At 40.2% G+C, this 25,484-nt stretch overlaps 1 protein-coding gene across 2 annotated transcripts; it reads left to right on the forward strand.

Moving 5' to 3' along the window:
- The first annotated feature begins 7,514 nt into the window (after nucleotides 1-7,514).
- LOC139796991 (alpha-1-antitrypsin-like) lies at nucleotides 7,515-14,680 on the forward strand. Of its 2 annotated transcripts, XM_071745690.1 has the most exons (5): nucleotides 7,515-7,669; nucleotides 8,373-9,062; nucleotides 9,535-9,805; nucleotides 10,547-10,694; nucleotides 11,317-14,680. In XM_071745690.1, the coding sequence occupies exons 2-5, from the start codon at nucleotides 8,390-8,392 to the stop codon at nucleotides 11,521-11,523; spliced, it is 1,299 nt and encodes a 432-aa protein (XP_071601791.1). In that variant the 5' UTR covers nucleotides 7,515-7,669; nucleotides 8,373-8,389; the 3' UTR covers nucleotides 11,524-14,680. The 2 variants fall into 2 exon arrangements, with proteins under 2 accessions (XP_071601791.1, XP_071601790.1); XM_071745689.1 differs by lacking the exon at nucleotides 7,515-7,669 and having other exon boundaries at nucleotides 8,330-9,062.
- The last annotated feature ends 10,804 nt before the right edge of the window (nucleotides 14,681-25,484 follow it).

Here is a 25,484-nt window from a genome sequence, read left to right on the forward strand (position 1 = left end):
TCTATCACTTAAGGACTAACTCTTATGTGCCTCCAGTCTCTTCTTATCCTGTCAGAAATGGCAGCCCTGAGGAGAAGGACTTGGGGGTGGTGGTGGATCAGAAGCTCAGCATGAACCATCATTGTGTGCTTGCCGCCCAGAAAGCCAACTGGGTCCCAGGCTGCATAAAAAGAAGCAGAGAGAGCTGGTCCAGGGAGGTGATTCTCCCCCTCTGTTCTTGTGAGACCCCACCTGGAGTCCTGTGTCCAGCTCTGAAGCCCCAACATAAGAAGGACATAGAGCTCCTTGAGCATGTCCAGAGAAGAGCCACTAAAATGATCAGAGGGCTGGAGCACCTCCCCTATGGAGACAGGATAAAGAAGTTGGGGTTGTTCAGCCTGGAGGAGTCTCTGAGGTGACCTTATAGCAACCTTCCTATATCTGAAGGAGGCCCACAAGAAATCTGAGGTAGGGCTTTTTACATGGGTGTGTAGGGAGGGCAAGGGGAAATGGTTTCAAACTTGAAGAGGGAAGATTTAGGTTCGACATTAGGAAAAAATTATTTTCTGTGAGGCTGGTGAGGCACTGGAACAGGCTGCCTAAGGAAGTTGTGGCTGGCCCCTCCCTGGAAGTGTTCAAGGCCAGGTCGGGTGGGGTCTTGAGCAACCTGTTCTAGTGGAAGATGTCCTTGCCCATTCTGGGGTCTTGGAACTAGATGATCTTTAAGGTACCTTCCTACCCAAACCATTCTGTGATTCTGTTAAATCCTTTGAAATCAACAGAAACATACAGTCATTCCTATTACCATTGCAAGATGTCTATAAAATATGTTTTGAGGCTCTTAAAGGAGACCAGCTCTTCTCATATGGAAGCAGGGACTCTTTTGCATTCTCTCTTTATGTACCTACTTGAGTAAAACCTGTTTTCAAGAAATAAAAGACATAAATCATAAACACTCTCTTGCTGTTGTAGAGCTGCAGATCACCCACTCCCACTGCAGTTGAGCACTGAGGCCCAGTACTCAGCCTTGTAAACTCCATAGCAAACCCTTTATTGCACAGCTGCTGCCTCCAGGGTGGGCTGACTTCTGCTTTGGCAGATGCTCTCCCACTGCACTGCTTCCACTCCTGCCACTACATATTGACCCTGGATAAGTTTTTTGCAAGTGAAGTTTAGTCCCTGTCCCTGGGAAGACTGTGCTTCTGGACGTACATTTCTTGTTTCTACAGTGGTCTTATCAATGTGATGTGAGCACTGAGAGGATGATGCAAACCCCAAATCAACAAATGAGTTCCCCAACCCCTGACATCTCTCTTGTCCTCTGACCTGTTCTCCCAAATTTCACTCTGCACAGAGGTGCTGTCTTGGGAGCCATCAATGTCTGTGGCATGGGTACAGTGTATGGTGAGAGGGTTATGCTTCTGACGCAGTGGGGCATCGAGACTGCTGCCTTGTCTGAGTCACTTTGCCCCAAGCTCTGTGGAAGCCCTAAGCTATCATTTCTCCTGGGCCAAGATACCATCACTCAGTGGATTGGGAGATGCCCACACCTTTATGCGAAGCAGCGGCTTGTACAGAGTTGAGATGAAGGATAACTTGCTGTGGTGTGAGACAGCCTGAGACAAACTCAACAGGATCTGGGAACAGCTCCAGTGAGATCCTACCCTGATTAATTGGTGCACCAGTACTGATTAGAAGGTAGGATGGTGAGATTTTTATCAGAGTTGGGTGGCAGAAAAACAGGTTCTTGGCCTATTGCTAAAGGGACAGAGGTTAGGAAAAATCTCATGGTTGCTAATATAGAGTATAGGCTTCAGGAAATAACCCATGGAGTAACTTTCTGTCCCATCTTCCTCCCAGACCTTTACTTTTAAGAGTGGCAGCAAAGAACTGCAGGAGGAGAGATGCACTGGGAGTCTTCACATAAGTGTGAGGGGTGACTGCTTCTGGCAAGAGTATCAAACAGGGCACCTTTGAATGCTGGATGGGGTTGGAAGGTATCTACTAAGATGTGGGGCATCACCACACAAGATCCTCTGCTTGAGAATCTTCACACTCCATATCAGCAGGCTGGCCAGATCCATGGCAGGAAGCTGGAGGTGGAAGAGGGATCATCTCAAATGTCTCAGGAATGGGAAGATGTGTAGAGGACAGGAAAAAAATTAGTATTGTCCCACACATACATGGAAGGCACACAAATTACTGTAATTCATAGAATAGAGATCCATAGAGCATGGGAATTGAACATACCTGGATGGTCCTACTCCCAACAGGGTCCTGATGATGTTCTTATCAACTGGAAAATTCTGTGCAGTTTTTGTGGAGAGAAGGGGCATTTAGTCCTAATTCCAAGAAAATTTATCTCCCTTGCATCATATGTCCTTGCTTTTGTCTCTCATATTGTGTGGTGTGGAACATTCCACTTCATGCTCTCTGGTTGTATTAATGGTACAGAAGAAAAGGAGTCTGATAGACATAAGTTAAGATTTTAATTTTTAGACTGTGTATTCATTCTATCTGTGGTAAACATGTATTTTATGGTGTCTTTCATTCATCTGTATGTGATTTTATTAACATCTTTCAATATTCCACTACAACAAAATCAATCCTGATTAGGACAGCTTAATCCCACCCATGCATTCTTTCAGTCTATCAGACAGCTGGATCCAAACTAAAAGCATCTTTATACCCTACTAAGTGTCACTCACCTGACTTCCTGCAGTGACAGCTAGCAGAAAGGGGTAATACAGCTTACAGTGCAGTGTGTGACCCCCTATTATAAATATGCAAGATAAATGACTTGCTGTGAGCCCATTAGCCTTGACTTGACATGCCTGCAGGAAGTTCTGAGGATAAAGACTTACCTAAAGAGAGTGCATCTCAGCTGAGAACCCCTGTGAGGGAAAATGGATGCACTGGGCTGGGCCTCTGCGAGGCAGCCCAGCTGTGCTCCAGCAGAGTGAATGCCAAACTTCTCCTGGCAGCCTCTGAGCCCTGCGGGAGACAGTAAGTGTGTTCTATCTGACTTTGTTTAAGGGTCACTGGGACTCTGTTTGCTCATGGAATGGCTTCTGTCTGCAAAGATCTGTTTGCTTTTTTCCATGGCAGAGTCCGTGTAATATATTTTTATAACACAAGAAGTAGTGGGATAACAGGGCTAATGCAGTATGTGCAAAGTGAATTTTACCTTTCATCAGTAGGACAAGAAGTTGACTCAACTAGGAAAAGGCACAAAGTGATTGGATAATCACAGAAACACCAATTGCTCACATAAACTCTACTATTCAGATACTATGCATACTTTGGATTTTCCTTTCTTCTTCTCAGATATGTGGTTTGAGCCTAAACCTTGGTATTTGAAGAACTTCCCCTTGAATGGGCACTCCAGCCCCCTCTCTATATCTGTGTCATATTTTCAGCCCTTCATCACTGTTACTATTTCAAGGAAATGGGGAGCCACACAGATGCAAGCCAACCCTATTCTAATTGTTTCAGTAGATGCAGCACAGCAGAAGAATCAGGATCTTCCCCTGTACTCACACTCATTTTAACCAGAGAATGACCAAACTCTTAAAAATCTGTTGATTATGGAAGTTCCCAGGCAGGGTGATTTTTGACTGGACTCTGAGAGCCAGGAGTAACAGGGCAGTCTCAGTGCACCAAAACCCAGTTTGTCTTTGAGATGAATCTAACTAGCTTTTGGGGGTAAAAAAAACCCCAAACTCATAGCACTGTTGCTCCCTAATTCAGCATTTAGGTCTTGTCTGCAAAGCACAAAGGCACTAGAATTTCTTGGCAGAAAAAAGTGCAAGAGAAATACAAGCACTTTGCAAATTCTCAAGATGAAAAGGAGCATGAAGACCATGGCCTATGTAATTCCAAGGTCTGTGGCATAGTGACCGTGTGTATGCAATGGTGATATCATCCATTCCCTGTAAATTGTTAGTCAGCAAAGACTTACCTGGAACTTGGTAACTGTGCTTTCTCCAGACCAACATTTTTAAAGAAAACAATGTAATTCATTCATTTCATGTCAATGTCTTTGAGTATGATTAATACCGTGGTTACACAAACTCAGCCCAGCACTGATGTTGCTGCAAATGCCTTTGCTGCCTTCTTGCAAAAGAAACTTTCCATGATGAAAGTAGATTTTCAGTTCAACTATACCCCTGGAGATGCATTTATTACAAGTAAATTAGCCTGATTTATACAAATTAGTCTCTATTTCTCTTGTACTTGATTGCACTCAGTTTCTTCTCCATAAGCCATCTGGAGACAACATACTTGTTATTTATTACTTTACTAAACAAGAATGTATCCTTTGTGGTTGGAAAACTGTTTAACATCAATGTGATGCTTACATGGAAGTTCTGAAGAAGCCTGACTTGTGCAAATATCTTATTAAGGAAAAGTTGTTATATTGTTTACTATGTCTCATGTAAGAACAGATCACATAAAAGATGAGCTGATGAAGGAAAATATTTGAAAGGAAAAAACATAAAATAAGGTAATTCACTAAGTGTTATAGTGATAATGAGAACTCTGGCTGCAAGCCAGGAAAGGATTTCAGCACAAGAGAAAGCATCTATGCACAGAGGAGATAAAAGATGTAATGAAAACTGGGTCCCAAAATGCATAGGTATGAAAAAGAGAACATATGCTTAGACCTCATTTAGATATGCTGGTAACACAGATGCAGATTCTTTAGCCAACAATATGTTATACCAGATCTCACATATCTGCTGATATCAGTAAGACAAGAGGACATGGACTTAAGCTCTGTCAGAGGAGGTTTAGGTTAGATATTAGGAAAAGATTCTTTACAGAGAGGGTGATCAGACATTGGAATGGGCTGCCCAGGGAGGTGGTGGATTCTCCATGCCTGGAGGTTTTTAAAAAAGGACTGAATGTGGCACTTAGTGCCATGGTAAGGTAATCACAGTGATAGGGGATTGAGGGTTGGACTTGATGATCTCAGAGGTCCTTTCCAACCCAGGTGATTCTGTGATATGCAGGGGACAGATAGTTGAATGTATACCTTGGATTTATTTTCTGTTATTCTATCTTGTATTGTACAAAACTGAACTCTATCCTTCTGATAAATTTTAGGAATGAAATCTGAAGACATCTTGGGCCCCAGTTGCCCCAATGAGGGCTTACTACCTTGTCCCCATGCTTGTCATGGTACTGTGTGTCACAGTCACAGTTGTGTCAAAAGTGACAGAAAGGAGGTGTCAAATAGAGGCAAATATGATCCAGACCCTTCTAGGATGGCAGAGTGAGAAATATGGTGCAGCAGTCATGAGAGAAAACTTGTGCAGGTACAGCCTGAATACTGAGGTGTCTTGAGGAGTCACATTAATGTAAGTCATTGATGGGAATGGGATTGAGCTGACTTGCAAGAGTGTGAGCTGCAGAGACTAAGGGCACCCACAGTCCCTTCTGTTATCTGTCTTGAAAAAGGGAAGAGAACATTTTATTGAACCATCTTGGTGACTTGTCAGAACCCTCAATAGCACAAATATTTAGTGTCAAATACATGTTTAAGAAAAGGGATGTGAGTGATGGAATCCTATCATAAACTTAATTTTACTGAATATATTCCTTCAGCTAGCTGATCTGTCTTTTGCTTCTTCACTACAGCCAACAATATTAATCTAATAAATAATAACAAGTGCCAGCACTTTCTGAAGTCCTAATTCTTTCTGCATAGAAAAATCTTCGTGTAATTTCAAAATATCTTTGTAAGACCATGTCAGTAACAGAAAGATATATAATTTAAAGCATATAATTTAAATGGTAATAGTAATGTCAAAAGGCTTCTCTGTGTAGACAACTTAATTTCAAAATGAGAACTTTTATTGTCTGGTGAAATTGTCCCTGTAAATGTTGTTTTCATAAGAAGGGTTCCTTTACACCAGGAAGAAAAGGTCTGCAGGGTAAATTCTGCTAGTAAAATGTTATCATTTCAGTAGGCCAGGTATGAGTAGTAAGATCTCTTCAAGAATCCAAGTTTGTGTTGTGATTCTGCTACACTGTTTTCTGTAGGGAGAACTGTAAGTATAGAGCCTCAAGTTCTGGAGATTATAGGAAAAGGAGCCCTGTGCCACCATCTTCTGGCAAAATTAAGGAATGGACAATTCTGCCTTGTTTCGAAATCAGAAACCACAGTAGCTGACTGAGTGTTCCAGTCACTTGGTCATTGAGGAAAAACTTAGTACTGCTGAGCTGACACAAAAAAATGGTGTGCTCTGCTCTGTTTCACTACTTGACTATGCAGCCACATGAGACAACCAAGGGACAAGAGTCTTGGCTTGAAATAGAGGGGAAGAGGGTGCATTTCCCTTTTCAATGTTCCTTTCAGTCTCCTATATTCATCTCCTGGCCAGTGTGCTCCAACTCAGAGGTGATGAACACCTCATGTGGGGCCTTTCAATGCCTGATGTATCTTGGGGCAATGTGTGTTGAACTAAGGAGGGGATGCTTTTATGTGTCATAAAAGAACATGGAAAAGGAAGTTCTCTGGATGGCTTAGCTACTTGTTGGGCAAAAAGGCATCACAGTATTGACATCCCCTGAAGTAGTGAAGCTGTAAATCTTAGTCCCATGATGTTCTCTCCAAGATATATGCTTCAATAATTATGCTTTTGCTATTGCAAGCAAGATATTCTTTCTTGCTTTATGTGTCAGGTAAAACATCAGAAGGCACCTTGAAAGAGACCCTGTTTACAGGATCTCTAAGGCTGATTGCATATTTCACATCTACATTAGGGGAACTCCTCAATGAAATGAGTAAACCATCCTAGGAGTCCCACAGGGGCAGCCAGATCTGTTAAAAAATTCATTTCTTACCTTGGCTTGCCCTGAGTGATCTATCCAGATATTATACTCAACCCTGAACATCACCTAGTGATGCCAGCATCTCTGGGTTGGCACTGTCTGAGAGGTGAATTGACAAACTGTTCGGTGTTTTGCCGGGGTCCACTTCAGTTCCATGCAATAAATCAAGAAGACTAACCTGAGAAAACAAAGTATTCACACACATTACCCACTGAAGAAACCTAGAGATTGTTCATCCATTGTTAAGTCCCATACAGTCTGCTCTTCTTAAGCGAAGCCCCAAAACCACTAAATGTAGTATCACAGGTTGGTAAAACCCTGGTTTGAAATCCTGACAAGGAGGTTATAACTCTGGTTGTGTCCCCATCCCACTTACAGATCCCCCAGGACCAAGGTAAGAGTGACCTGGCAGGGTGCCTGTACTCCCTCATGAGCTCTCTCGGAGGCTTCTTCCCACAAAGCCAGATCCAGGCAAAGGGTGACCTTGGCATGAAGTTGCAACACTTGGCTTCAGCCAGGAAGGGTATGGCTGTGTCTCTCCAGCCAGGCACACACACAGCAGGCTTCTCGTGTCAATCCTCAAGCGTGAAAGAAGCAGGAGATAGGGTCCCTGCTCTGCTCTCTTTCCTCTGCAGCCCCACCACCAAGCATTGTGAGTTTGTGTCTGGGTTGGACAAACTGTCCAGATATCCAGCATCATTACTGCTTGCTGTGTGTCTTCACTGGCAATTTTTATTTGAACTAAATAATGATTAACAGGGGTGCTCTGCTTAATCCTGTTCAATGATACGGAAGAGAAGAAGAAGCAGGCAAGACCAGATGGACACAACAAGATCCTTTCTGTGGCACTGTAAGTACCCTTTTAGTTTTCCTCTAGATCCAATGTCCAAAGGACATTTCATTTCAGGAAGATTATTTTTTGCCAGGAAAGGGTGCATTTTTACATGTAAACAAAGAGATAAACCTGTTGTGCAAAAAATCAAAACATGACAAAAGCCAGCAAGAACTGGGGGCTAGTGAAGAAGATACTTCATATAATTAAATAAAAATTTGCTTTGGAGAAAACAGAAGTGCCTGTGGACATTGCTACCACAGTGATCCAATATTTTACCTTTGAAAAAACTGTAAAAATATTCTGTAATTTTTGTCCTAGACTGTATGATCTTCTGTTTAACACAGATTTAATTCTCCAGTTATGTGATGAATTGAGAGAGACAAACAGGGCTGCAGAGTAAAACAACTTCTACCACTTAATCTGGGGAAAAGACCATAAATGTCCAGTTATTTGCAAATTTCAAAAAATTTAGTCCTAACCTATTTTAAAAATATAACATGATCAAAATGGCCTCTTCTGAGAGAGTACTTGGTTATACAAACAGTTTATCAGGAGGTATATTCTTTCTGGGGATCACTGGCATGAATCAGAAATAAATATAAAAGTGTGGGATTTTGGAGAATAGGTGTGTTCTGAGAACCTCATTCTACCTTGGCTGGAGCACACGAAGTGAAAAAAATTATTTCTGCTATGTTGTTTGTGTCCATCTCTTTTCCAGGAACAGTTAAAAGGAAAATGAAGCCCACCACCTCTTTGTGTTTATTGCTGGCTGGTTTGTACACTGTTTCCCAGTGTCACCAGCATCCTCGCTACCGCAATAAGCAGGATGACCCTAAAGGGACTTATTACCCAGGACCCAGTTCTCATGGGGAAGGAGTTTATACAGTTAAAAACAAAACCTTCACCAAACTAGCTCCCAGCAATGCAGACTTTGCATTTTCATTTTACAAGCTGGTCGCATCGGAAGCAACCGATCAAAATATTTTCTTTTCACCCATAAGCATCTCTACTTCCTTTGCAATGCTGGCACTTGGTGCCAAGTCAGAGACTCTGATGCAGATTCTGGAAGGGCTTTCCTTTAACCTGAAAAAGATTCAGGAGCAGGAAATACATGAAGGTTTTTGCCAGCTCCTCCAATTGCTGAACCGTTCAGACAGTGAGCTCCAGCTGAGTCTAGGCAATGCCCTTTTTATAGAAGAGACACAAAAGCCACTACAGAAGTTCTTGGATGATGTCAAAAACTTTTATGAGTCTGAAGTCTTTTCTACTGACTTCAATAACTCCTCTGGCGCTGAGAATCAGATCAACAGCTACATTGAGGAAAAGACAAATGGGAAAATTGTTAAACTAGTGGAAAATCTTGATCCTCTCACTACAATGGTGCTTGTTAACTATGTCTTCTTTAAAGGTAAGACCTATCAAAGGATGTGAAGGGTGTAACTTATGGTTTGTTACAGGGAATGAAAACCTAAGAGAAAAAAACTGTAGTTGAAGTATTTTAAATGGAGGAAACCATATTGAGTATCTGGAAAATATTCCTATAAAAACATGCATGTTTGTTGTCAGTATAAATGTTTGTGTCCTTGAGTTAAATGAAAGTGGACTTTTTAAACAAAGGTCTTCGTTGAGTTTGGTAAATCCTTAAATGCAATGATAGGCTAGTGAAAGATGATGTTTTCAGTATTACCTCTCTAATTGTCTTCAAACACCTGAAGGAAAAAAAAAAAAAGAGAGCTACAATACTGTAACACCTGAAAATACAGTAAGTTGAAAAAGATATTTAGTCTAATAAAAAGAAGGTTGTGGGACCAGATCCTGTTTTATTCATCATGACCATCCCTCTTTGTATTCAACTGAATTATTTTTCTTTTTGTCATAAGCCCATTGGGAGAAACCCTTCAGTACTTTGTATACGAAAGAGGAGGATTTTTTTGTGGATCAGGAAACATCTGTAAAAGTTGACATGATGTATCGCAAGGGTTACTACAGAAATTACTTCGATGAGAAGCTGTCCTGTTGGCTGGTTCAGATACCATACAATGGAAATGTGGCAGCATTATTTGTTTTGCCTGATGAAGGAAAGATGAAGCAGGTGGAAGCTGCTCTTTTGAAAAGGACTGTGTCTAACTGGGAGAAGTCTCTCCATGACAGGTAAGTGTTTTTCTCAAAATAAGAAGTGACCATGCTATATATTGGTAATGTTTATGTCACCAAGACAAATCAGTAAAGGTTATTTTATGGAACTCTGTTTGCTTAATGGCCCCTCTGTGCAAGATTTCCCTTTTCTTCATTGTAAAATGAAAAAGAGCTGTGGGTAGCAAAAAAATAGGGCAGTGAACCTGGGATCCACCTTGGGTTATCTTCCTGGTTCAACCACAAGTTGCTTAACACCATGACAAAGTTAACAGGCCTTTGTTTCATGTAGGCATTGAGAAACTAAAATGGAGTAGCTGTTTCTGAAGTACTGGGTGTTAGGGTACCAAGGGCCAGGTGACATTTGCAGCACTGTATCTAAAAGAGGAAATTTTATTCATTCACTATTACTCCAGCTCTTCCTCTGGTGGCCCAGCCCCTCTTGGAACATCCTTAGGACAGCTAGCTGTGATCTTTTGAAAAACCTTCTTCATAGGAATAGTAACTCTGCCACAGAGTTGGCATAGTGGTGTCTTGAACCCCACTCCTTGAACCCAAGTGTGGAGTCAGAGGACAACATGGGCTCATTCTGCTCCATGGCCTCCACATCTGGTAGCTACACTGGTCAGAAGTGCCATTTGAACCCCAAGAGCAGACCTTTACATTTAGAAAAATAAATTTGAAGTGCTGCTGTACTGAAGCCATGGACAACTGTTATCTAGACAACATTTTTTTTTCTATTTGTGCTATTTGTAACAGAAAAATACACCTGCACATTCCAAAGTTTTCTATTTCTGGTACCTATGATGTGAAAAGGATAGTCAAACATGTGGGCATGACTGATCTCTTCACCGAACAAGCTGATCTGTCAGGAATTACAGAGGACAATGGACTGTTGGTTTCAAAAGTAAGTCATTCCATGAAACACAAGGACCACAGGATTTGTCTGTTCCCAAGAATCTGAAATTATTATCCCATGAAAAGTTTATCCCTGTATCTCTAAAGCATAACACAGTCCTCAACAGCTGCCTCTCTGGAGGCAAAGCAAGCTCTATCTTCCCAAAAACCAAAGCCAGGCGGCTTGCAAGGGGTTACATAGACATGATTCAAGGATGAAGAAGAAAACATACATATAATTAAATGTTCTTTTGGCTACTAAAAAAGTTATCTAAAGGTAGCCCATTAGTTTTGGTAAAATATCCTCTAATCCTCATACATTCCTACTCTAGGAATAACATTAGAAAGTGGTATCAAAAAGTTATTTTTTTCAGCTAGATGATAGGGTAAATTCACAATAATAGATGAAGCTGCCAAAGACAAAACTAAGCCCAGGCTAAATTACCAGGTTTCTTTGCTTCCTGAGTTTCTTGCCGTCAGTTATCTTGAATACTCTTGGCTGCCAACTGCTGGGGAGGGGAGTGCCTGGTGATGGTCTGCCCGGGGCTGGTGCTGCTGTGTTGTGCCTCAGGCAGAGCTCCCAACAGCAAGAGCAAGGAGGGTGTCAGGCCTCTGGTGTTTTGTCATTACAGGTGATCCACAGAGCCATGCTGAATGTTCATGAGAATGGCACAGAAGCAGCAGGGGCCACGGTGAAGGAGGTTACCTGGAGGTCTGGAGATGTTCCTCATCCACCTCGAATCAGATTCAACAGGCCCTTTCTTCTGGTCATTCTGGATAAATACACCCGCACAGTCCTCTTCATAGGAAAAATTGTAAACCCTATGAAAACTGACTGAACAGGAGACATGAACTTACACATGCTGCTGCCTAAATTACTGTGGTGCAGCAAAACATTCATGTGTCTATACCACTATATGCCAGTGCTCATCTTTCAGCTGTTATCCTTATGTACATTGCTAATCCCTTGAAACACAAAAACTATTTTTCTTGTCCAAAACTCTGCTGTTTCCCTCTCCACACCTCTCACACACAATCCACAGACATGTAGACTGTAGCGTTAACAGTCTTGTAGTGTTAAGAAATACAACTCACTTCTCACCTGTTTTGTAAGAAGACCTTTATGATGTGAACCTGTAGGGTATTTGAAATGGGTTAAAGTCTCCAGATGATGTAGTTGTTGCTGTTCACCCACAGTATGTGTATGGGAGGGCAAGAGAAGGGAAACAGGGAGGAGGCAGGAACTATAAATCCTGTCTATTTAATCCACTGACCTTTGATGAACAGTCTTAAAAACAAATTCCCTTAATATTGCAGTGAAATTCCGTTAATTTCTTTGGTTTTTAACCAATTATGGTGGAAGCTACAGGATCAGTGACTGGGACACTGGAGGACACACCTAAGTAAAGGGCTGATAAGTGCTGCTGTTTCAGCTTTCTTCTCTCTGTCTCCTCCTTAATAGGAACCCTCCTCATGAAGACAAGAACATTGTTTTTGCTTTACAAGTAATGTTTCTTCTACCAAGGCAGGATGCCATACCAGTAAAAAGGCTCTGTTTTATCTTACTAAAAATATCTATTATTGCCAACATCCTGAGATAAAAGTATGGTGGAGCTGTCCATGACATAACACCACTTTAGATTTTACAGATTTGTTGTCACTGTCATGTCTAATTTCTCCTACTGACTCTACCTTCACTATCACACTACCAGATAAACTTGTCAGACTGTGATAGAAAAAAGGGCAAATGAAAACTTGTGACTCCGGAGAGTTTGTGTTTCCTAGGAACAGCAGCATAGGGATTTTTTACCTTCTTTAAACTGTCATAGACACATAACAAATTCAGGCAGTGTTTGAGAAGTCATCTTTCTAAATGTTAACAGAAGATTACTGTTACAGAGTAAAAACATATCATCACTTCATATTTGTACCTTTTCACTTAAGGTTTCATGAGTCTAACTTATTGCTAATGTTTTGTTTTATAGTGACTCAATTGACAGGATTTTAACTTACCAGCTGCACTAGATAGTTGTATGGTTATGAGAGGAAAGAAACACAAATCAATAAGTATTTTTCATGTATTTTTAACATCAACTTCCTTCACAAGTCATGTTAAAATATATAAACCAATGAAAGAAGTTAAATTACACAGTGATCATATCTTTTGCTATAGAATATCTCAAACTGATAAAACAAAGGTTAAATATAAATTCCAACTTTTAGGCTTCAGTTTTCTAAGATGCCTGTGAAAAATATAACTTAAAAGTCATGGTAAAAATTTCTAAAATATAATTACCTTGAATATTTTGGAGATATTTGTTTTCTTTGACATTGAAGTTTTGCTACTGATATCAGTAAATTGTAGCTGTAGGTATACCAGTAAGGAAGGAATTCCATATGTGCCAGACACAGAACACTTGACAATCACTCTCAAAGCCCTCCACAAAGTTGTGTGACAATCAGGGACAAAACTTTTCTTACTCATAGTTGTACTCAGTCTGTTCACTATCTAGGGACAGTTTCTACTAACACTAAAGGTATAAGGACCTGGTCTTGGTGTCATACAGGCAAACTGATTCTACAGAAGATCATTTTAAAGTTATTGGAAAATCCCAGGGTGAATTCAGGACAGCATGACAAAGCCCAGCATTGGCTGGAGCTACAGATGACTGTGTATCAGGAGACTTTGTGTTTGTTGTCCCTCATGGATCACAGATCAATAGTCTCTGTTTGTTAGTAGGGAAAAAATCTAAGCAATAGTTTGCCAATCAGATCTCACTTTGAGAGGTAAGCTTGTTGCTTAACTTATTTGAAAGTGCACAGAGAAAACACGAGCTGAATTAAGAGCTGGGTAACAAGAAAAAAAATTAATAAACTGTAGTTGGTAGGGCATAATCTTCAAATGGGGAAATGTACCATGTACACATTCTTGTCTTAGTTTCTTTTGACAAAGATCAGGAAGTGCCCCACTCCAGAAATGAGCAGCAGAGAGCAAATTTGTGTGGTAAATAATGAACACAGAAGGACTGTACAACCTCCCCAAAGCTATCAGCCTTCTGTCACAAGTCCTGTGCAGGCACAGTTTGTTCATGACAGCATTTCTTCCATCAACCTTCTGCTTTTTTGCTTCTTTTCTTGACTTTTACTTCTTGGTTTACTCTTTTCTAACTACAAATTTCATGATGAAGAAGCCTCAGTGCAACAGAGAAAAGACTTTCCTCCTAGGTACTCCAGAGGTTCTGCTGCTGTGTGCAAGTGCTGTGTGTGCCACTTCAGTGTGGTGATGTTGCTGGAAGATGGAGCTGGCCCTGTGAATCACCTTGGGGACAAAGAGGGGATATCTTCTAACCCATCCCCCAGCCTCCACTGAAGCCCACACAAACACGTATCTGACATGGGAGTGCCTGCAACAGTGAAATCTGTGATGATATGGCTGAACATAGTCTTCTGTAAAGGCTGTTTTAGGTTAAATGCCATACAAGAATTGCCAGCATAGCAGAAGCTGTGGAACAGTGCTCACTGAGAAAATCTCTGGGTAAGAAAGAAAAAGCAGCACTGTGGGAATAGCAGTAAACCCTGTATTTGCTGCCATAAAAAGGAAGGAATTATCTATGGAAGTGAAGCAAAGTCTGAAAGCATAAATAAGGAACTCAGAAAGCAGGATTAATCCATGGTGGAGGTAGATTTAACAGTTACATATGAACTATGTGAAGTTCAAAAGATATTTGATGAAAATGAGTATCAGTTTTGAATACTGCTAGAGATCATAAAAGAAGGAACAATCGAAAAGAAGCAATGTGCATATGGATTTCAGGGCAGAGAGGGAAAAAATATGCTTGAAGTAAATCAAGGAAAATAACATCTTTCAAACAGCCAGTGTTTAGTGCCAACGTTCAGGTCTCATTGTGCCCAGTGCTGTGCAGCATCTACAAAAAAATTAGAGGTGTATGACATAAACAACAGCCTTAAAGGTCATGGGCTGAAAAGCAAACTACATATTCTGCTGGAAAAACCTGTTAATGCTCTGCTAAACATAAACAGAAATCGAACCCATGTTCTGACAGTGGTTCAAGGCACAGGTTTCTTAATGGGAACAATTTCTGACAAAGCTGAGGTGCATAGTTCTGATGCTAACATAACCTCATCAGGTAGGAGATACAGAATCATACGATAATTTAGGTCCTTTTCAACATAATCACCATTTGATTTGTTTTCTAATATATAATTACTGAATATATATAACTAAATAGTCACATCTTGTTAGCATTGTGTTGATAGTGAATAACCTAATACACTCTTGTACTGTTCTTTCTGCAGATAACTCTTAGAACATAATGACAGAGAAAAATTTAATGTTTATAAAGTTCTAGTGACCCCACAACACTTCAGGGGTGTTGGGGTAAGAGTCTCCCTTTAATAACAGGATGCCATTTCTGCTGTTCATCATTGATCCACACACCCACATCATTATCATAAAAGGAAAATAGTTTTCCCTGTAGGAAAAGAGTGCTATTCACATCACAGGTGCATCTCTTGGAGGTGCTGGATTTCTCAAATTCAGATGTCAATGTATTTCATTATGCATTCAGAGTGTCTGGCAGTGGTCACATAGTTATTAATTAACAGATACTCCTGGGAAATACTATGTGAACTTCTTAGCTGTCAAAGAACTTGGTTATTATTCAGTGCTGAAAATCTGGATTCTATCACCACCCAGAACTTTAAAGCTGCAAAGGTACTGTGGCTGAGATCCACATAGCCAGCATCCATCATCTGCTAATCACACAAACACCTCAGCTCAGGAAGCCCCTGGGGAGATGTAGTTCCCAAGGTAGTGCTCTCCTGCAGTTTTCACTGAACCATTCTAACCCAAAGTACCAAAAGTATACCCTTGGCATATGTGAGACTGAGTTACTGGCAGCATAATCACACATGTGAGCTATAGTTTGGGCTCAGAATGGGATATCGACAGTTTCATTGTTGCAATGGATCTAGAAATTGTTTTCTGGAATGGAGCATATTTAGTTATACCACTATCTGTCAATAGACTGCTGAAGCCAGACCAAACAAAATGAATGCACTTCACAAAAATGTTTCCAAGCCTTTTTCATGGAAAGTCATAATGTTAACTCAGTAATACTGCTATATATTAGATTCCTGGCCTCTGCTCTATCATTTGGCCAGAAGAAAAAATATCTGTGGGAAGAATGAAAGGTCTTTGTTTATTTGACTACTGCAAGGCTTGGCAAAGAATTGTGTTTCTCTTCCTCAGATGCAACATGATTTGGTCATTTTTGTTTTAAATATAGCATGATATTTTTTTCCTATTCAGAAAATAAATATGAAGACTGTATCATGATAATTAGATGTTGATGCATACATGCACGTCAGTCACTGGTAGTACTGATTCCTTTCACTCCTCTGCTTTCCTGCCTGAAAACTGCTTCTTATGTATCCTAAAGTTTAGCTGGTCCTTGGCTTTGGCTGCAGCTTTATTCCAGATAAAGCTTCACAATATGTATTTCCTAAGGACCAATTTGATTTCTGAGACCCGCTTGCAGATTATGGCCTCTGAGTCTGAAGTTAAAGGTCAGAACATCTCAGTAGTTCTTCATACTTCACCTTTCCAGGAATAGCTACTGCAGTTGTCCAGAAATGTAAATTTGTGATAAACCAGAATGAATATCATAAGTCAGAAATTATTTCAGCCTTAAACCATTTCAGTCTGGGGAAATGGACTGGGAAAGAAGTAGGTTTATTTGCACTGTTCATCAGAAACGGATAGCTCCATAGGCAGAGAATGCTGGTGGCTTTCAATCACATTCTTCACATCACTCAATCTCTCTTGGTAGCTGGCTTTGACATTTCTTATGAGATTTATCCAGTTTATACAGCTCTGCAAGTATTTTGTTATGAGTTAACTGAAAAATAGATCCTGAACTACTATTACAATACTTTTAAAAGCACTAAATGCACTAGTGCACTAAAGCACTGAATGCCTGCATTAAAAAAAAAGAGAAAAAGAGAGCTTCCTCAGAAGCTAATTTAGAGCCCTCAGGATTTTTTTTTCCTTCTGATCCAGTTGTCTTTGGCTGTGTGGAAGCAATCAATAGAAAAAAGGGCAGAAGATGACACCTTGGTTAAGGGGGCATCTTGCAAGTGGTGTGGCCATGAGATAATACGTATTAGAGCCTCTGCTATCTGTGTTACAGGTGCAGTTTCTTGTTTCATGGGTGTAAAAGGGTAGGTTTGACAGCAACGACAGAACTCTCTCTCTGTAACTCAAGGACCAAGAAAATACCTCTGCTGTGAAATGGTGAGGAACCAGAAATGTTCTTGGAGGTTCTGTGAAGAAACATGTCAGGTCTTGAAGAGCACTGCTCTTCCCTGAAAAAAGCATAGAAATATTTTGGGACCAGGAAGGAGAGAGAGGGGAATTACCAAGGTGGCCAAGATGTCCATGTGCTGTCAGAGGGGGAGGCAGCAGTTTAGGTGCCTCCTGCAGCTGCCATGAGAGAGCAAATCAGGGCAGCAAGAGCAGCCTGACACTATATTGGGGCTAATCACCTCACCTAGGCAGGCTACCATGCAATGTGGACCTGAATCTTCCTAAAATTTGATTAGAACTTAATTAGCTTTTTTGGCATAAATAAGCCAGAAAGCAATGCCAACAGGAAGAGAATCAAAGGAAATGATTGTAAGGGAGACGACTTAACACTGAAGTTTTCACCATCAGATAGATGTTTACTGACAGGGTACAGGCTTAGACCTATGCAAGTGCAGTTGTATTCTGCTTCTCCATTGCTTAGAGTCCAAAGCTTGGCTGGAGCTTGTGCCTCACACGCTTGCCATATAAGGTCCTTAAAGCTTTACAACCTGGAAATATTCAGAATAAAGATTCTTCCCTCATGTTAGCTTTCCACTGTGGCATTTTTGCAACACTTCCATTTGCATTGCCTTTTGTTTATGTAATAGTATGGCATATATAAGTTTTTTGTTTTGAAGTTTTCAATAGTTTTTGTATATCTTTGAGTACTGCTGTGGCTCAGGCTTGCTCAACTTCTTTCTCCAAGGCAAGCTTGGATGTAGGAGCTGTCAGCTGATGCGACAAAATCACTTCATACACCTTCCTTATTTTGGAAGTATACATGGGGCTCTCCCTGAACCAAGACATTTCATAATTCTAGAGCAGTGCAGCAAGGGGAGTTTCTCTAATGAGATATATTTAAATGTGTTCTAACTGCCAGCAATTCCCACCTCATTAGCTGCTCAAAGACTGCTACCTGCCTAGCTGAGACGGGTGATGGTTACCTCTCTTAGATTTTGTAGATCTGGTACAGTGGAATTAAAAGCAGTGTTTAGTTTAGACACATTTGTATCCAACTCATTCACTAAAGTCATATGAATCACAGCTGAAACTCAGAGCTATTCTTATCTAAGGTGACTCACTTTTTGGCCAGTATTTTGATAGTAAAACATGTAAAGACTCCTTAAAGAAAGACTTAATTTTCTGCACTAACAAGAATTGAAGAAAAAGAGGGGTATGAAAACACAGGTGGTGTAAACATATGCAGTTTTAAGTCTTGCTTCTTAGAAAAAAAACCAAAAATAGTCATGTTGCTGTACAAACTAAGCCATCACAGATAAACATCTTCATTTAATTCATCACATAAAAACTAAAAGAGCAAAAGCAGAGGCAGTAAGAGAGGTCTGTTATGTCCCATCTTTACATTTTTTAACAGTAAAGACTGTGTTTACCTAATTACTTTTTTACTGACATAGATCCCAAAAATATTCTTCCCCTAAGAAATCCAGCTCTGTTTTCCTTCCGAAGCGCTCCAGTTGGATGTGACATGAGTGCTTTGGATGGGGGTGGAATTTGGGTGGGGGAAGATGATGAAAGGTCAAAAGAAGTTTAAGGGGAAAACAGCCTCTCTAAATACTTCAGTATTCATAGAGTTTGGCAACACAGTTTTAACCACCAAGACCTAAGCCTTGTATCTCATTTCTGCGGGCAAAAATAAGCAATTATTTTTGGCACTGTGGATTTAATGGGTGTTCCAGTCTTTCTTTAGATACTACTTCAAAGAAATTAAAATCCATTTTTTTCTCTCTTTTTTTTCATCCTAGTTTTCAGTTTCAGTCATGGAGCTGAACAAGCATAAAAATAACCTTTATAACAAATACTGATGGCATTCTATGGAGGGATGGGTAGTTTTCATGATGCCTTCTTACTCAGCCATTTCTCACTATCTTGTAAATCACATCTATGAACAAGAAGTCCACTGTGTGATTAGGTTTTACTCCCAAATACTAACTGGTGACACCAGTCAACAGTACAGCTTGAGAGCTGTAAATTGCTTAAATATCTCCTGGAAAGCAGCAGTCTTTGAAACCTGGCCTATCTCAAGGTAGCCACCAGCAATGCTGATTTCACATTTAGGTTTTACAAGAAGGTCATGACACAGAAAGATTACAAGAGCATTTTATTCTCTCCTTTGAGCCTTTTTACTGCCTTTGAAATGCACTCCTGGTGGGGCAAAGCATTCATGTGGAGTTGGCTACACAAAGACCTCATCTGATAGAGAAGCAGGAGACTCATGGAGGCTTTCCTTCAATTACTAAGCTAAGAAATTTTCTTCAATTGCTAAGCAAGGTCCAGCTGAGCAAATGCCATCCCGTCTGTAAATTGCAGCCCAAATGTTTCTGGATGATGACAAAGAGATGCATGGTGCTGAAGCTTGAGAAACCAAAAAGAACATCAATGAATAGTTTGAAGCAAGAAACTTCTAATTAGGAACACATTTTTACCTCAAGATGGTTAAATACTGGAAAAGGTTTCCCAAAGAGGTTGTGAAGTCCTAGTTCTTGGAGGTAATGCAACCATTTTGCACATCTCTAAGTTGTGTTTCTCACTGTGATTCTCTAGTTGGGAGTGTTTTTACATAGGTAACCTTCAAAAGAAAAAATAATCTTAAATATACATCAAAACAATGAAATACTAAATTTTTAATCTTAAAATAATTATTTTAATGGCAGCCCAGAATTGAACTCCTGCTGTACTGTGCTTGACTGACATTTGGTATCTAGATTCAATTATAATCAGAGTTCAGCACCCCTTCTGAATAATTTGACAATACCATTAATCATCTGTAAGTTCCACAGACGTTATTTGAAATGGACAAGTTTACTTCTCAAATTATGCAAATTTTTATATTAAAGACTCATTAGAGTAACAAGATTAGAAGTCTCATTAATCTCCATCTACAGTATAAATGAGTATGCCAGATCTGCCAAATGGCATAACAGAGCTAAGGAAAATATTTTTGGAAACAGAAATGCAGAAAAGGTGCTTACATGGACTATCACCAGAGTGAGTGTGGCTTAACTTCCATGCATCCTACTTCCCTGCTGACTTGAATGCCAGGGGCGGGGAGACCTTTTGAGGGTGTTGTAAGAATGGAAATTCATGGGAATATCTGATTGAAGCTTGTATGTCTTCAAGACATACTCTAGGTAAATTCTTCAACCTAACACTGACTTCTGTCCTCCTCTGCCTCAATAGGAACATTTTGCTGGTTACCCTCACAAGAAGCAGGGCCTGTGGTGGACCAATGATTGGCTTGCTGACCTCTCTGGCAGGACAATGTCCCTCTTCTTCAAGCCACCACCTCATGAGAACACTGATAATTAAAGCAAAGAGAGGCAGATTTTGAAAAGGTTTCAAAATCAATCTATGCTGACTTTCAGTAAGAGAATAATACAGGTAGCTGTCTGAACAGCAAAAACATTTCCATTTCTGACTTTGAAGTTTACTCACTGTACTGAAGCATGATTTGGTTCAGTCTCTGAGACTGGGACTCTTTCTGCACTGATGTTACATTAATTTGTCAGGGAGGAGGGGGAAGGAGGGGAGACCACAAATAGCATGTTAATTGTCCTTCCTGCTCTGCTTTTTGTAGAAAAGGAAGTTAGCTCAGTTGCATGTTGTAGTAGTAGCATGTTGTTGCAGGCGCCTGACCTGCATGGTCAGAAGCAGACTGAAGCCCCAAGACAGGCCCTAACATACTTCAGGAGATGCTTTAGCACTGGTGTCATCAGCCAGCAGTAAGCTAGGGAGGTACATCTGCAAGAACAGCTCCCCATGGCCTTGGACCTTTTCTCTCTGAAGTATGTTTGCCTAGGGCAATTATGCATGGCTGGGAACAGCAAACATTAGAGCCAGCTGGCCCTTGGATCACTGCCTACCCTACCCTACTTAAAGACCTTTATCCAAATACTCTATTGGCATTAGTTAACTGCATTTATTTCAAAGGTCAGCTGCACAGATGTTGCTTCCTGCACTACCTCAGTGCAGTAAGAAATTTGCAGTAAACAAATGCCCCAGAATTTTGCAATAATTTTAAAGGAAAGACCAGCATTACATTTAGGCTATTATGACAAGAAACATTTGAAGTTCTCAGGCTTCAAAACATCTTCCATATCTAAATTTTTCCAGTATATGTTTAGAGCTCCTAGGTATAAAAATTCATTCATTTGCAATTTTCAAGTTTTAGGAAGTTGCCAGCTTCATGCATTTATAAAATTTTCTGTCAGACTTAATCCACTTATTACTTAAAAAAATTATTCTATAATGTTTCACATGTTGTATGAAATATAAAACTAAATTACAAAGTTGCAAATTAAGAAAATTTACCAAGCACTTTGATTTGCTTACAGTCCATGCCTATGAAATGGGCAGGTACTTCTGGAATTAGAGTCTAAATATTCTACAGTCTGTCATCACATTTAACATTTCCCAAGTGGTACTTGCAAATGTACTGCTTTGGCACTGATTAATTTCCTCTTAGATGTTATATCCATTTGAAGTACCATGCAGAACATATATAGAATTTACCACCCAGAAAGACAGGTTTGGAAACAGATGAGCATTTGGCAAAACAGATTTTCTTTCAAGTACTCTATTAATTTTGGGTATCCGAGTCTCAGGTACCCAAGTCTCAACTAGTCTCAAGTGCCCTAGTCTGATGTATTTCTTCATGAAACCAGAGTATAATTTTTTTACTGGGAGTTATAGAGGGTGGGAAGCTCAGACTTGTAAAGTAATCAGAGTACTGTGGCATTTTTATTCCATTACCTAGTTTTCAATTTTATTTCTATTCATATTTTAAAACAAAGAGAGCATACTTATAGAATGGCAAGCTATGATCCTTGCTACTCAATTAAATAAACATCAAGAGAATCCCATTTTGAAGATTAAACCTCTTGAAGCCCTACTCCATTTACTGTAATGAGGTTATGATGTGGCCTAGAAGTCTGGATTGCTCTTGCATGCAAGCTTTTCCATAGTGCTACAAGATGAATCATAAAAGCATAGGATCAACAAATGGAATGGGTTGGCAAGGACCTTAAAGATCATCTAGTTTTAACCCCCTGCATGGGCAAGGATACCTCCCACTAAACCAGGCTGTTCAAAGCTCCTTCCAGTGATAGAGCATCCACAACATCTCTGGGCAACCTATTCCAATGTCTCACCACCATCACATTACAGAATTTCTCTCTAAAGTCTAACTAAATCTACCCTCTTCAAGTTTAAAGCCATTACCCCTTGTCCTATCACTCCATGCCCTTAAAAAAGTGTCTCCCCAGTTGTCCTGTGGGCCCCCTTGAGGTACTGGAAGGCCACTATAAGGTGTCCTTGGCTCCTGCTCTCCTCCACACTGAAAAACCCTGATTCTCAGGCTGTCACCTGAGAGATGCTCTAGCCCTCTGATCATCTTCATGGCTGCCTTCTGGACTCATTTTATCAGGCCCACGCACTTCTCCTATTGGAGACACAGGAGTACTGGACACAGAGTACTCCAGGAGAAGAACATATGAGAATGGATTAGAAACGTTACTTTTTCAAAGGCAGTCATCTACTGTGAAACTTACTTTACAAGCAATATTGTGAAACCATAAAGTAACTGACTGGATCCTGCTCAGCTTTTATTTTCTTAAAAAATGTAATGTGACAACTTTACTTTGTTTCATGTATCTGACTTGGGTGTTGTACAAGTCTATAGGAAATTATCAAGGGTCTGGAGCACAAAGCCCATGAGGAGCAGCTGAGAGGGCTGGGGCTGTTTAGTCTGGAAAAGAGAAGGCTGAGAGGAGACCTTAAAGCTCTCTTCAACTACTTCAAGGGAGGTTGGAGCAAGGAGGGAAACAGCCTCTCCTCCTTAGTGGACTGTGATAGAACCATAGGAAATGGATGCAGGCTGTGCCAGGGGAGGTTTAGGCTAGAAGATAGGAAACATTTTTTCACTGAGTTTCTAGGATCATATGGTCAATTTGATAATAGAGTAATTAGTACATGAGAAGAAGCTTCTATGTAGAATACAACCTCTCAAGGCAACACTTAACTGCCCGCATCAGTCTGTGTAGTTAGAGCTTTTGCAGCTTTCCTTCCAACGACTGAGCAGAGGAAGGCAGAGATGGAGGTTATGAAGTACACAGCTACCAGCTCCTCAAACCTGACTGTGATGTTAAATAAAACAGAGCATGACTGCAGTAATACCACTGCCAAACTAGTGGTGAACAAGAGAGATGCAACCAGATCCTCTGTGATCAATTCATTCTCAGAGACAGTGCCAGACCAAAGAGAAACTCTTTCTCATTGATAAAATTTTTTAGGAATATTTTCTTCTGACAGATCAGTAAGACAAACATTGCTACAACCTGATAAAATAATAACTATAGAAGTTCTCATAGGGCCAAATGCATGAATTTAGGAGTTGTTTCTGGCATGATACCCAGATATGAAATGTACTTACAATTAAATCAAGAAACCTTGAATTGTCATGACTTTATCTTTACTGATGGCTGCATGCAATGATCCTTTGTTGTGCTTGAGCCTGTTGTCCCTGGCTGTCAACAGTTCAGTGTCAAGAAGCAGGATAAGCACTCCAAGAGCAGAATCCTCATGAGTGAGACAATTTTGGGTCTGTTAGTGGATAGTTCCAGTAACATGGACTTTTCTTCTGCCCAAGAACCTGGCAAGAGTGCTTTCTTTTGCCTGGTCAGGTATTTTGACTTCCTTTGCTCTGCTGGTGCTGGGCTCCAGAACCACCAGCAGAGCAAAGTTGCTGGAAGGGCTGCCCTTTAACCTCATTGACACTCAGGAGGATCTACCTCTTACATATGTCATCCCTCTGCTCTTCTACTGTTGAACTTAATTAAGGTTTTTCGTCTGGTGTCTTAACGACTGGAGTTTGATGTATCTTTTGGAAAAAGAAATTTAAGCTATGATTCAATTTGAGAGAAAAATTTTGGTCTTGCCATCTATCTACTGTTGCTTTTTTTTCCTCTTTTATAATCTAGTGATTTTTTTAAAACTTAAATCAACTAATTCTGAAAAGCCTTGGCGATGCCAAGCAGGTCTACAGCTCTAATGCCTTCATCTAGGAACGTCATGGAAAATATATCAGTAAAACCTGAAATGAGCTCTCACTGAGAGATTACGTATCTTGAAAATTAAAATGCTGGATGATTGTCTCCAATGGAATTAACATCAGGCCTTAAATTCTTCTTTGCTCATGAAATTGCACTTTTTAAAGTGCTAGGATATTAGGTACAAAAGAAGCATAAAACTTGAGATATTGTTTTCTGCAGTCTGATAAAAATGATCATATGAGGTGAAATGTCTGTTATGAGAAATGGAATCACACCCTGCAAATAAAATAACTTGATTTTCTTCTGAGATATAACACAGGAAAAAAAAAAGGGATTATTTCATTCTGTTTATGTATCTTTCATCTAGCAAACTCTGAGTTCATATGACATTTTAGTTCAGAGGTTCCTATTTCATTGGTGAAAGAAGCTGAAAACTAAGCAGAAAATGTCTAGGTTCTATTCCCAGTTCTGTCATGGAGTTTTTGCTTAGCCTTCAATTTTTTTCTTTCTGTCTGTTAATGTTGTTTTTTTGAAATGCAGCCAGAAGAACTTTCCTTATCCAAGAAGAAAAGGATGAATATTTATAAGACATGGAGATCATTGTTGGGATGCCCTCTAAAAAGTCAGATAAAATGCAGAGAGAACGTGATTTTATTACTATTTTCAGCAATTTTGCAATGATGACAATCTCCAGATTTTAATGGAGTCATTTATATCAAGAAGGTTTTTATATGAACTTTTGCAGAGAGACCTTGAGTGATACATCTTCATAATGCAGCAAGACATAACTGCGTAAGGATTTATCATGCAAAGTGCAAATTTCTCTTGCTCAATCATTATCATGCTGCGGATGTTTTGCTTCCGCAACCAGAAATCCTTTGCTGTGGAAAACCCAGAAATATAACTTGCCAAGCTGGCATACGATAATCTGATGACCAAGCATCAGCAGGAGTTAATTATATGGAATAAGACTGCTCCAGTAAGGAGGAACCAAGACATATTGCATAACTGAGCAGAGTCACTGGCAGACAGTAGGGAAAGATATAATTAAATTAGTCTTTAATTCCTTCCAGATAGACCCTTATGAGGCTAATTGGAAAAGGGTATCTGTCAGTTCTCTACATGATTCCATTGGCTCCTGGAGCAGGAGACCCTCTGTCCCAGCCACTGCTTATCTAAAAGCATCCAGGAGCTCAGTGTCCTCGTCTGTGAAATTCCCTTGTAGGAATTTCCTTCCTGCAAAACTCTATGCAAACTTTACAATTTTGCTGAATATTTCACAGTGACATCTTTAGTAGGGACAATGCCATTTGCTCCAACAGGACTGTACAGAGAAGTAACAAACCCTTTTTCCCTGCCTGGGGTT

This window comes from Heliangelus exortis, chromosome 5, assembly GCF_036169615.1.
Source record: "Heliangelus exortis chromosome 5, bHelExo1.hap1, whole genome shotgun sequence".
In the NCBI taxonomy this organism is placed as follows: domain Eukaryota; kingdom Metazoa; phylum Chordata; class Aves; order Apodiformes; family Trochilidae; genus Heliangelus; species Heliangelus exortis.